Here is a 13,248-nt window from a genome sequence, read left to right as displayed (position 1 = left end):
ATATGATAGGGCTTCATGTTGATAACGTGTTATATAAACAAAGATAAAATATCAATATCAAACTTTAAAGAAAGGAGAGAACTTTAGGGAATTTAGTAATACTTCTTGTACTACTTTTATATGTCAATAAAATATACAAAGGGTGACTATTCATAAACCACCAAACTTAAGTTTTTTAACATTGTCAAACTTGACTTCAAATTGGCAAGTTGATTAACTATTTAGGTATTCAAATTCAAATTGAGCAAGTAATTTTTGTTCTTCAAATCTAATTTGACTATTAATTATTATGTCTAATATTTCATACATATACAAGTCACATGACGTTTATATTATATAATAATAATAAATTTTAAAGGATTTTTAAGATAATCAATAATCTAAGTATTCACTAAATAAAATCTTTATCAGTAGTGTTTTTCCTTTTTTTCTTTTAAAAAAACTTCTCTTTTTGATATCAGGTCATGTCATCTGTGGCAAAAGAATTACAAGGGTCTTTGAATATTTCAAAAAAGTTTCACATAGTAAACGACAAAAGTCAGTTGCTCCTTGTTGTGTTTACTTGGACAAAGAAGAGATGACAGATTTGATTGATTCAGAAAATCTACTCACCTCAACCAATCCAGCAACACCCTCACCCCCCACCCCACTCCCCACACGCAAACGACGGCGTTTTTCACCTCTGTTCGTCAGCCTTCTTGCTTACTCCAGTCATTTTTCTCTCTCACTTTCCTACAAGTTTACAGTTGTTGACCAAACCCATTCAACAAAGCCTCCGTTTTGACAAAAAGTTGAAAATTTCAACTGTTATTGTTAAAGCAGAAATCTTGAAATTTTGAGTTTGAGGGGCGATTTTTTTTTTTTTTTTTGAAAAGTTCAACCGGTTTTTTTAAAGCAAACATTTGGGGTTGGAAAAAAGAGGGATGAATCCGAATTGGGAGCTTCAGAATTGTTGTAATCGTGACCAAAAGCTTTTTCTTGTTACCATTGGTGTTTTCACTGTTGTGATTCTTGTTGTAAGTCTCTCTCTCTCTCTCTCTCTCTCTCTTTGGATAATTTTGGTCTTTATTTGTAGATCGAGAAAATGTAAGAAAAGAAGTTTTATGCTAACTTTTTGCAGTTATATGTCCCAGCTTTTTTGTTTATCTCCACTATTTGCCATGCGTCATTTAATCTGAGGGTTTGTCGGAAATAGCCTGTCTATTTCTACCAGGTAGAGGTAATGTATTAGGTACATTCTAACTATTTCACATTGTTTGACATGCGTTATTCAAGCCGAGGGTCTAGAGGAAATAGTCTTGTCTAGGGGTAAGGTCCGCGTACTCTCTGCCCTTCCCAGACTCTACTTGTGAGATTACACTGGGTATGTTATAATTGTTGTATGATCCTGCTTTTTTGTAGCTAATTAGGAGAGAAACGCAAGATTTCAAGGTTATTGGTATTGTTTGATAGAAAAGTGAAAAGTGTTTTTTTTTTTGAAAAAAGAAAAAAGGGTTCTTCCTAAGCCTCAAGTTTGAAATTCTAAAGCTTTTTCAGTTTCAGGGGCGGATCTAGGTAAAAAGGGTAATTTTTTAAAACTTCAGTGTACAAGACTGGAAGTTGACTCAGAGGTTTAGGGAAGTCAAAATTTACCTTGTGGTTCAAGTTCAAATCTCAGGCACTAGATTTTAATTTTCTGAACCCCCTTAGTGAATTGATTAGCTAGTATCTATAGATTTTAGAGCTTCCGAACAGTGCTATTGGCCTTTATTTGCTTCATTTTGTTGTTAAGAACAAAAGAAGTGCGGATAGCTTGAAAGTAGGATTGAGTTTGAAAGAATGATCACATGCAGTATAGTCTTATCTTCATATCATTCTGTTCTGATCCTTAACAGTCAATACCCTAAGAATTTACTTGTAGAGCAGTGGTTATTAGGAAATGGTTAGTTTAGGAGTTTGTTCCCAATTATTTGTTGATAGAAAATGGTTAGCTAAACATTTCACCTACACATTTTTTTTTTTCCTGATCAAAATGTGTAGGTTAATGCTTAGCTAACACCGAAAAGTGTGGCCTAGTTGTCGATTAAACTAGAAAGAAACCATGAAGGACCAATATTGGTGGGACAATATAGGTATCTGGTGCAATAGTCTAGGTATACACGCGTTATAAATTACAAGAAGTGAAGAATTTAGCTAATAACAGTAACATAGCCCTCACCCGTATGTTTTCATTTAACCCCCCTCCCTCCCTCTCACCACCATTCATTCCACTAACTCATCACGTATATATAAATATCAATGCATGTACAGTACATGTGAAATGTAAGAAAAACGTTGATATAAACATCCATGAGAGTTTCTGAATTTGTAATTAGTTCTAATAATCTCTATTGCAGCAGGGCATCTCTAAAAAGACGAAAGCCTAAAAATGAGGATAAAATATTTTACAAAATGGACAAATAATATCACTTGATTAGAATCTTTATTCATTCAGGAAGTCATTTATATTTTAGAATGGGATTTATGGATCTCCTTAGCAAGAATTTTGATTGGTCGATATGATGTGTGTCGTCAAAGTGTTGAAAAGGTATCTTTTATCTCAAAAACCTAATTCAATGCATTGTGAAAAATGGGAAAATTTGTCCACCTGCTTTTTGTTCAAAATCACTGTATAATGTATAAAATAGTTTCTTCAGTACATTTTTTAAAGAAAATGGAAGTACTGCGGTACATCCATGTGTGTATCTTTTAGGTCGAGCATCACATTCTCAGAAACGTACCGCTTTATCCCCATGTAGTTGATCTTTTTAAATTGTTAAGGTTATTTAGTGAAGCAAGTCTCTATTTCCTCAACATGTTAATGAGTTATAACACTGCATCCATCTCAGAAGCATATGTATAAATTACTTTGATGTAGTACTTGCAATTTGAGAAGCTAACCATGATATATGTGTATGATCATAACACTTCATCTCCTATGTGTGAGTTGTTTCTAGTCTTCTTGAGAATTAATATAAGATGCTTAAGGTTGTTATGCAATGCTAAGTCATGCGCAAATGATATACTAGATTTCCTTTTTCTCATATATTTGCCATAAAATATTCCCGACTGTTTTCATGTAGTCATTTTCTAACCACTTTTTCTTCTCTTTGCCTTTATTATAAAGTTTTTGCATATTCATTTTTCTTTTTTCCCCCGTTCTGAATATCATAACAGTTATGGAGGACATTTCTCCTGATACCTTTCAAGCTCATTACTGTATTTCTTCATGAAGCAAGCCATGCAATCGCTTGTAAGCTCACATGTGGTCAGGTAAATTCTCTTTTCACATGTATTAGATGCAAATGATATATAATCTCAAGGGGATGGAGATGAATTTGACTTTTCATCTTTAGCTTCAACTGTTAGTCTTTTGCTCTTTTATTGTGTCTATGCATGTGTTATTTTAAGAGAGAAAAGGAAAATGACTAGACTCTTGTCATACGTCCTTCGAGATTTTTAGTTCCTGGATTACTTGAGTAGTTCTATCAAAAATTTGCCAAACTAGTTATGACTAGCCTAGAAAGTTCAAACATAATTCATAGCCTGTTTGGCTGAGTTTCTCCCAGGCCAAAAGTGTTTTTTTCAAAGTTGAGGTGCTCGGTGAAGCTTTTAGTAGTAGAAGAAGTGTTTTTGAGTAGAACTAGAAGCTGTTTTTGCTAAGATAAAAAAACTAGCTTCTCCCGAAAAGTACTATTTTGAAAATTACTTTTGAGAAAATACAATTAGAAGCACTTTTTAAAAGTTCGGCCAAACACTTATGCTCAAATTTGCTTTTCAATGATTAACCAAACACAAGTTGCTTCTCACTAAATTACTTTTTTTTGAAAAAATAATTTTCAAAATAAACTTATATAAGAAGCTTGGTCAAACAAGCTATGAATTTGGTATAATAGGCATAAAACTTCCCATATTACGCGTTCAAGTTAAAATAGTGTTAACATTTTAAGGTTGCCAAAAATAATTCTAAAATGATACGTATAATCATACTTTCCTCCACCCAGTTTATTTGATACAATTTCCTTTCTAGTTTGTTTCAAAAATAATGACACACTTATATATTTGGTAACCTTTACTTTGAAGATTCAATATTATTGTTACCATCATTCCTTTGGAAGAATGGACATTGAATTTAAGAGTAGATAACTTATGATTACTTTATTTAGTAGAAAAGTCAGTGTTTAAAAAGTAAAACTAGAACGTGTTAATCTTCCATGCTTGTCAAGTTTAGGATTTTCCCCTTTTGGTTCTTTTTCGTCTTTATTTCTTTGCAATTACACTTATTTTTCCTGAATTTGGTTATTCGCTAGCCATGTGTAAATACCTTAAATTGCTTCATTTTCTTATGCCAAAGCTACCACTAAAGACTCATTGAAGACTTAAAGCAACATTTTTTGACTAAATTCACTAGATAATTAACCACAAATAGTGATGGTTCAACACTAACAAAAATTTCCAAAAATCTGTAGCTGCTTGTAAAATGAATTGTAGCCTCAACCATAATGATATAATAAGTTACTCGGACTCTTCACTTTTGGTGCCGTACCCGTGTCGACACGACATGGGTGTGGTATGGGTGTGGGATCCGTACCCGATCTGGTCAACCAATTTTGGGTACTTTGACCAAAATCGGTTTAATACGTTATGTAATCAAAACAAAAGTTAAGATGAAATTGAAGAAAATGGAATGCCTTGTAGATAGAAATTTTTATGTTATTGCTTTTCTTTTTATCTCCTTTCAGGATTTTCTTCTTGAACAATTATTTGTCCTCTAGTTTTCCACATAATATCTCATAATTTATGTTTTACAACTCTATTTTTAGATATTTAAATTATTTTTTGCCGCATCTCTGCACCCGTATCCATCTCTAGATCCATATTCCCGAATCTTTAAACTAAGACCGTGAAGGATCTGACCTCTAGATCCGTATTCGTATCGGACACCCGCACCCGAGTCCGAGCAACTTAGATGATATAGAGGCCAATACAGTCTTCTATTCAATCAAATGATTTTAGCATCTGCATCTCAAGATGAAGATAAGCGACTCTAATGAAGTTTTAAATTTCTTGATGTAAGTCCTCAAACACCTTAAATGTACCAACATGTACAAAGCTTTCCTTATAAATGCATGAGCAACAACCATTTCAAGATTACAAAAGACAAAATATAATCGTATCTCCTTGCTAAATGATTTTAGAAATTTTAAACTTGTCATAAGTCTTCAAGAACTTGAAGATACCAACAAAATAATTTTAGTAAGAAATTTGTCTTTTTCACCATCACACCATACTAAAGTACAAATTAACTAAATTACCAAAACATTGGATGAACAAGAACAATTTATGCAATTTCCATTGATGAGACCAATCTCCTCCTACAACATGGTCATATTTACAATTTCCTTAATGTCTTTACAAAGAGAGAAGTTATACAAAAACAACAGACGTAATTTCCACTAACTTCTTTAAATACATGATTCTTAACAAAGAGTTTATAAGAAAAAACTACAGACTTAATGTTCTTAGCTTGTTTAAATACACTAGGCAATATTAAAGAGAAGTTACACAAATTATATGATGGTTACGTCTATAAAATATAGATACGAAGAGTTGTATTTAAACCCAACATACTTAATATTCCTAGCTTGTTTAAATAGAAAAGTCTATATAAAAGAGAGGTTACACAAAAAGACATGATGGCCAAGGCTATAAAACAAGAATGAATTTTACAAAAATAAGTTGTAGAGAAAACCTTGACATGTAAGGCAAAATGACTCGATGGACCCTTGTACTATGTCCGTTTTGTAATGTGGATACTTCTACTTACATGTTTGTCATTTGGATCCTTGAACCCATTAAAAAACAATATTTTAAACCGCTCTAACTGTGTGTGTAATACAACCGTCCCACATCATCTGTCACGTCAGCTTTCACGTCATTTTTAAGTATTACATTAAATTCCATGCCCTATGTCAGCTGCCACGTTAGCTTCCACATCATTTTAAAATATTACATTAAATTTCATGTCATTTTTAAAATGCTACATAAAAAATTAAATATTAAAATAAATTTAATTAAATAAAAAATTTATAAATTTTAGAAATTCTAATACATAAACACAATTAATTTTTAATTTAAATTAATTTAAATTTTCAACTATAAATTCTAATACACAAACACAATAAATTTTTAAGTAATTATACATCAAATTTATTCCAAATAATTAAAATTTCTCTCTAATTAATTTAAAGTTTTAACTATAAACTCACATATAAAAACATAATGAATTTTCAATTTTTATTTAAATATCTTTAACAATTTGTGAAAGTTATAAAGTTAATCCTAAAAAAATAAAAAATTTAAATTGAGAAAGTGAATTAAAAAAAATTTAAAAAGTATTTGTGGGGGCGCGGGGGGGCGAGGACAGTGAGGAAACACGGAAGTTGATGGCCATGACTATTGTTGAGGGGTTTAAATGTTGGTGGCCATGGCTATTATTGAGGGGGCTGGTGGGGGGCTCTACTGTTGATGGCCATGGCAGCCGGTGGGGGTGGAGGTCGTTAATGGTGGTGGTGCTGCAATGGCCATGCTAGCCAGCGGGGGTGGGGGTGGGGTGAGGGGTGCTGGACGGGGGGAGGGGGAGGGGCCTTTATTTATTTATTTTTAAAAATTTATTATTTTTTAATTTTTAAGAATATATTTAAATTAAAAAAATTGTAGTTGGGGGACTTTTTTTTAAATTTTTTAAATTTTTTTTAATATAAAATTGATTAAAAATTGACCCCCACTCGCAGGTATGCGTTTTGTCCTACTTAGCCATTTTAATGTCACATAGGTCTGGTCAATGGTCAAAGGGTTTAAAATGTTACTTTTTAATGGGTTCAAGGGTCCAGATGACAAATATGTAAGTAGGAATATCCACATTACAAAACGGACATAGGTCAAGGGTGCATCGAGCCATTTTGCCATCATTTAATTAGATCTGAAGTTTCATTAACCATGTCAATATTATAACAAACTTGAATAGGAAGAGTTCCCCCTTATTCTAGCATGTCTTTTTGCATATGTGACGCTACGTAGTTGTTTCCACCTTTATCTTTAAACCATGAAAGATTGCCAAGTCTCAAATTTCAGTCGTTCTACATATGTCTTATTAAGATATCTCTCAATTGCACTTACGAACACATTAATAGTTGAATGAGCTATTTGATATTGAAGGAAATGAATAACTCTAAATTATTCGAGGTCCAAAATATTTCAAGTTAGAATGTTAGTGTAATATCAAATCCATTTTGTTGAGCAGTTTCAGTAAATTCCAAGTCATTTTTTAGAATTGGTAACTATTATAAATTCTAAGTCAATAAAATTAAGCTAAGATCTTGCATTATCTTGTTGGATAAAAATAAGAGCATTTGATAGTGAAAGTGGTCACAAATCAATTTTTGGAACAACTCTTTTAATTAAACCTATCTTAGTAACATCTTTAGTGACATGCTCTCTACATCCCATTTATGTGCCCCTTGACTAGGCACAAAGTTTGTGAAAGAAAGCAAAACTTTTGAAATTTGTGGTCTAAAGCAAACCTTAGATATTTGTGTGACTATAAATCAAAATTTTCTTTTTGGGATAAATGGAAAAGAAAAGTGTGCCACATAAATTGGGACAGAGAGTATAAAATACATTTTATTTCTGAAGTTTTTGCAGCTTAATTTTAAGTTTTACTTTTGGTTGGTTCCTTGACCACAAAAGAGAGATTCCTATTTGTGCCGGAAACACCTCAATTCCATGTTTATCACATCTGGGATGGCTCAACAATAGTCATAAACATAATTTTGTTTTGAAATTATTACTTTTGCAAGATCTATATAGGTTTGACTCTTCTTCTTCAAGAAGAAGAAAGAGTCTTTAATTTTTTATACAGTTCATTACTATGAACATCATTGAAAATGTCTAAAGTTATACGATTTGAACGGAATGTACCAAACTCAACATTGATAGATAAAATGAAAGTATTGTTTTTTTATTTTCCTTTGTCAAATTTAGTTTTATGACATTTGGTATGTGCCCTCAGTCACATATCAAATGCCATAAAACCAAATTTGACTGAGGAAATAAAAAGGCAACACTTTCATTGTGTCCATCAATTTTGAATCTGGTATACTCCATTCAAATCGTATATTTTTAATCTTGTTCATATTGATGAAAATCGGTTGTTAAAATATGAATTTCTATCTTCTTGAAGAATAAAAGATGAACCCATATAGTTTTGTAAAAGCAAGAATTTCATAATAAAAGTTATTGCATGTCTTAGATTTGATGAAAGATGGAATTGAGGTGTTTTTCAGGAAAAAATGACATCTTCCCTTTTGTGTTAAACGAACAATTAAAAATCAAGTTGCAAGAACTTTAAATACAAAGAATAATAATATTTATATAAATTTAAAAGGTTCGATCAAAATGACCATTGTGCTGTCAAATGCTCCTACTTTTATCCAATACAAGACCTCACCTTAGTGTTAATGAAATGGAATTTGCGGAACTGTTCGACAAGATGTATTTGATATTTGTGTGCTATTAACCTCTTAACAATCCAATTTTTGATATTTTGGACCTCGAATCTTTAAAGCTAACCAATCCCTTTGGTACTAAATGACTCCTTTAACTATTTGTAAGTACATGAAGATGAGAGATCTTTTAATGAGATGAAAGTTGAATGAAGGAGTCACATGTTTCTGACTCTGCAATCTCGCATGATTAAGTTGATGATAAAGGTTGGAACAACTACAAAGTTTCACATATAAAAAAGATAGGCTAGGACGAGGGGGAGATCTTCCTATTAATGTTTGTTATGAAGTTGTAGCTCTACTACGCAAGCCTATTTACAGCTCATTTTTGTAATGTTTGTATCTGTGTTGTAGCCTTGATCTTCAAGTAGTTTTTGCGTAGCCTCTCTTTTTTTGTATAAACTTGTGTATTTAAACAAGTTGTGAACACTAAGGTGGTAAGTTTTTTATTCTCTCTTTTTGTTAAGAATCATGTTTTTAAAGAAGCTTTGAAAACTAATCTATAGCTTTTGTTTAAGAAATAACGTTACTTTATATTTTTAATGCCTTTTTTGGTGGTAGTTTTAGATTAAAGCAGGAGCAATTTAAGGAATTTACATGAGTTGCATTTAACTGAAGTCGGAGAAAATAAGTATAGCTGCAACAAAAAGTAAGAAAGAACCAAAAACGGGAAAAACCAAATCTTGACAAGCATGGAAGAGACTGACATGTTCTAGCTTTATTTTTGAAACGTTGACTTCTCTAGCTAATAAGGAAATCACAAATTATTTACTTTTATATTTAGTGGGTCCATGTCAGTTTTTTAAGGGAATGATGGGTATTATATCAGAATCGTAAAAGTAAATGTTTATTGAATTTAGTATTGGGTAATTCTTTCTGGAAACAGATAAAAAAAGAAAAGAAATTGTCACATAAACTTGAACTAAGGGAATATATTGGAGACACTAGTATATCATTTATTCCTAGAATAAGCTAGACTGCATAAACAAGGGGTGAAAAAGTTAAAAAAAAAAAAGGTAATGAAGAACTTTAGGACCGAGGGTTTTGGTCCAAGGAACTACAATGTGGGGTGTGTTGCAGGTGCACATCATGAGTCAAGCCTTGCCGAGGAGTAAAACATGATTTTTAAGTGGGAGAATGGCAGGGGGACTGACCTATATTTTGCCCAAGTTCCAAACCTGTGTGCCAACTAGAGTTGGACCAGCTAACCACATGAGACTTCTCGGTTCTCAAAAAAGGAAAACCAAAAAGGACATGAGGAGCTTTAGATATTAAAAGAATAAAATGAAGAACTTCTACATTCAAATCAATCTATGACTGTAGAAGTTAAGTTCAGAGAATGATTTGACATCTTCAAAGGATAGCTGGTTTGCACCTACTGAAAGGAAAAAAGAGAATGATAGGTCTTAATTGAACGAGTAAAAGAAGAGGAAGAACTGAAGTAGCATGGAAAAAATAGAGTGAAAGAGGGAGCAATTTTGTGGGACTGGACGATGTAGATGGTACTATATTAATTTGAAAAGGTGAAGCTGAAGTCATCCAACTTAGCTCGTATTATTCCATATGGATAAGTCTAGGAGAATGATAGGGCAATGCTTTAGTTGTGCTTCCATGCTAAATTCTCGCATATGATTTTGGATTCCCTGGTAAATTGAAGTTCATACTATTTAGGAAATACTGAGATCTCTAATTTTGTATTCTAAACCACATGTTTTGTGGTTACAGGTGGAAGGAATGCAGGTTCACGCCAATGAAGGGGGAGTTACACAAACACGCGGTGGTGTTTATTGGTTGATCTTGCCTGCTGGATGTAATACTTTCTTAAAACAAATTCCAAAATCTAACTGACGTGTTTGCTTATTTCGTTTTCGAAACAGTGAAGTGTCCCTTACTCAAGTTCCCCGTTAATGATGTGTTTTAATTTGCTTTTGTTGTTGTAGATTGCTTTGTCCATTTAACTTCTGACTACCTTTTATTTTTCTAATTAATATTGTACTTCACTGAAGATCTTGGTTCGTCTTTTTGGGGGATGGTTCTCATACTTGCATCGACAAATCTTCTCACCGCAAAAATTGCTGCTGGTTGTTTCATTGCTGCACTTCTCATTGTGCTCTTTATTGCCAAAAATGTACGGAGCTAAGTTAAAAAAACATGACTTTGGATTCAATCTTGTGTATTGACGGAAGATAATTCACTCTTTACATAAATTTTTTTTTTATAAAACAGAATAGTATGTGTATATTCCCATTTTTTACTTTGTAGATCTTGTGTAACATTTTCTGTTTTTTTTTTTTTTTTTTTTAAAACTGGGATTATTCTTACATGGTTTACTTTCTTGAACAGTGGACACTGCGAGGACTTTGCATAGGTTTGTACATTCAGGATCTTGATCACTGTCACTACTTGATGTGTGTTTGCTTTTGTGCTTAGTCACTGATTCCCACAGACTGGACTTGCCAGGATTTATCATTTTCATTGCTGTAATATGGGTTCTGCAAGAACTAACAAAAGTTCGCATTCTTCGATACGTAATTCTCTTCATAGGTAATGATGTTATCCTGTTGCCCACCTTCTCTGCAATTAGCTTTGGTTGTTGTGTTGCTTACATTCCTTCTTGGTGAATTGCAGGTGTTATGAACAGCTTGTTTTCGGTTTATGGTACAAACTATCCGTTCTCTACGATCTAATTTTTTCCTGGTGGCACAATATATCTAACATATATATGACAACACAGATATATATGATGACTTAATATCTAGAAGAGTTCACTCAAGTGATGCTGAGAAGTTTGCTGAACTGTGTCCATGTCCTTGTAATGGTGTTGGTTGGGGAGTTATCTGGTTAGTAGTTTCAAAGTGAATTTGAACTAAAGAATGTGAGGAATTTTTCTCATCATTTCTGAATCACAAATCCTTCTGCTGCTTGGACTTGTTTTGCAGGGGAATGATATCTTTTATATTTCTCTGCGGAGCAATGTACCTTGGACTTGTCATTCTCTCATGAGGTATTATCGTTGTTGCTGATCTTATTATCTCTTTACCTCCATCTGGTTTTGTCGGTTTGCTATCTAGCTTTACTTAATTCCAAGTGCTAACCTCTAATTTCTATAATAGATACTGATCAGTTACCATGTTCTCAATTAACTTACGTTTATGTGTTCGCAAATACGTTCACTGATCTCACATTCTCCACAAAATGGGTAGTTTTAATTAATTTCCTTACTGATTGGTTGCATTTCTAGCATTTTTACAGTTGTGCAATAAACAACTATAGTAAAAGGATCAAAGCGCATTTCATTTCCTAGTTACCCATGTTGGTTTTAATTTTTTTTAAGTGAAATGGAAAGTGATGATTTAAACCGGTAGCTTGGTATTGAGGCATAGTTGTTATTGCATTAATGAACCCTCTCATGTATATAGTCTGCCATCTTAATGATATAGTGATTGAATAGAGGAAGTAAAGAGAACTAAAGTTATTTAATTGCCAATTTGTATCTAGAAACACAGAATAGATGCCATGGAAATCTGACTCAAAGTAGCTATATTTGCTTAGCTTTTTTTTCCTTTTTTATTTCCCCATCGATGTCCAGTACCCACATTGGAGCTTTCCCTCCAGTGTTCGGTACATGCATTAGAGGTTTTCCATCCGGAGGCTAGTACCGGTATTGGTGCTCGACTAATCCGGATTCCCTCTGCGTAGGGACCATTGGGGAGAAGGGCTCCCTACCAAGAATTCAACATACATAGGACTCAAAATCGAGGACCTCTGGTTTAGGGAGGAGCAATCTCATCGGTTGCACCACATCTTTTGGTTGTATTTTTGCTTAGCTTTTCATTCAGCTTTGTGGGAAAGTTCTCTGAACCAGAATCCAATTTAAGATTTGAACGTGATGAATTCAACTACGAAGGTTCTTAGCATGGATCTCATTGCACTTTCAAAAATAGTGGCTCAAATTTTATATCTTTTGTGATTTCGTGACGTTCTGACATATATAATCATGTCCATGTCAAAAATACTGGGCTCAGTTACTGCATCCTACTCTGATCAGAACTATCTAATTCTGGATATGTCCATCTTTTCAGGTATATGTAAATGATTTAAGGACTTCACAAATCCAGAAGAACAAAGTAGTTGCTGTTTTTGCTCACTAATTCATTTCCATTCCTTCAATGCTGTTGTATAGCTTTTAGACATTTATTTTTGTCCCCAGGCGGTGTACTCCATCACTAACCCTATGGGCTCATTCTTTTACACCCTTTCTTGGATGGGGTTAACGTAGTCTTGTGTTGGAATGCTAAAATTCAAACACCATTACTTTCAGTTTATCTTTCCTTTATACTGAGGAAATTGAAAATTGATTGCTTAGCATATGTATGCCTTGGTTTACTATTGTTTTGGTTCAGCATTTGCTAAGTATTTTTTTTTCCTTTTGGTTTCCATCCGGTGTCTGGTGCCTGCTTTGGAGCACGACTAATTCGGATCGCGTACTGCAGGGCTTAATCTAGGGGTGATGCTGGGTGATGCTCCCTACACACTTTTTCCATATCAGGGCTCGAACTTGGGATCCCTGGTTAAGGGTAAAGCAGTCCCGCCACATCACTACAATGCATGCCTGAATATGACAAGTAACCATTATGTGGGTGTCTACGCTGGTCAAAATATCTTA

General features: G+C 33.4%; 1 protein-coding gene across 4 annotated transcripts; it reads left to right on the top strand.

Moving 5' to 3' along the window:
* Positions 1 to 486: 486 nt before the first annotated feature.
* On the top strand, positions 487 to 12,950 carry LOC107868133. Of its 4 annotated transcripts, XM_047411934.1 has the most exons (11): positions 875 to 1,016; positions 1,121 to 1,219; positions 3,196 to 3,291; positions 10,308 to 10,392; positions 10,589 to 10,710; positions 10,926 to 10,950; positions 11,043 to 11,126; positions 11,211 to 11,240; positions 11,317 to 11,422; positions 11,522 to 11,586; positions 12,665 to 12,950. In XM_047411934.1, exons 4-10 carry the CDS (start codon positions 10,317 to 10,319, stop codon positions 11,583 to 11,585), a joined length of 507 nt encoding a protein of 168 aa, XP_047267890.1. In that variant the 5' UTR covers positions 875 to 1,016; positions 1,121 to 1,219; positions 3,196 to 3,291; positions 10,308 to 10,316; the 3' UTR covers position 11,586; positions 12,665 to 12,950. The 4 variants fall into 4 exon arrangements, with proteins under 4 accessions (XP_016570212.1, XP_047267890.1, XP_047267891.1 ...); XM_016714726.2 differs by lacking the exon at positions 1,121 to 1,219 and having other exon boundaries at positions 487 to 1,016; XM_047411935.1 differs by lacking the exons at positions 875 to 1,016; positions 1,121 to 1,219 and adding an exon at positions 1,243 to 2,566.
* Positions 12,951 to 13,248: the final 298 nt, after the last annotated feature.

The sequence above is a fragment of the Capsicum annuum genome, chromosome 4 (genome assembly GCF_002878395.1).
Source record: "Capsicum annuum cultivar UCD-10X-F1 chromosome 4, UCD10Xv1.1, whole genome shotgun sequence".
Taxonomy (NCBI): domain Eukaryota; kingdom Viridiplantae; phylum Streptophyta; class Magnoliopsida; order Solanales; family Solanaceae; genus Capsicum; species Capsicum annuum.
This window is presented reverse-complemented; position numbering and strand designations above follow the sequence as displayed.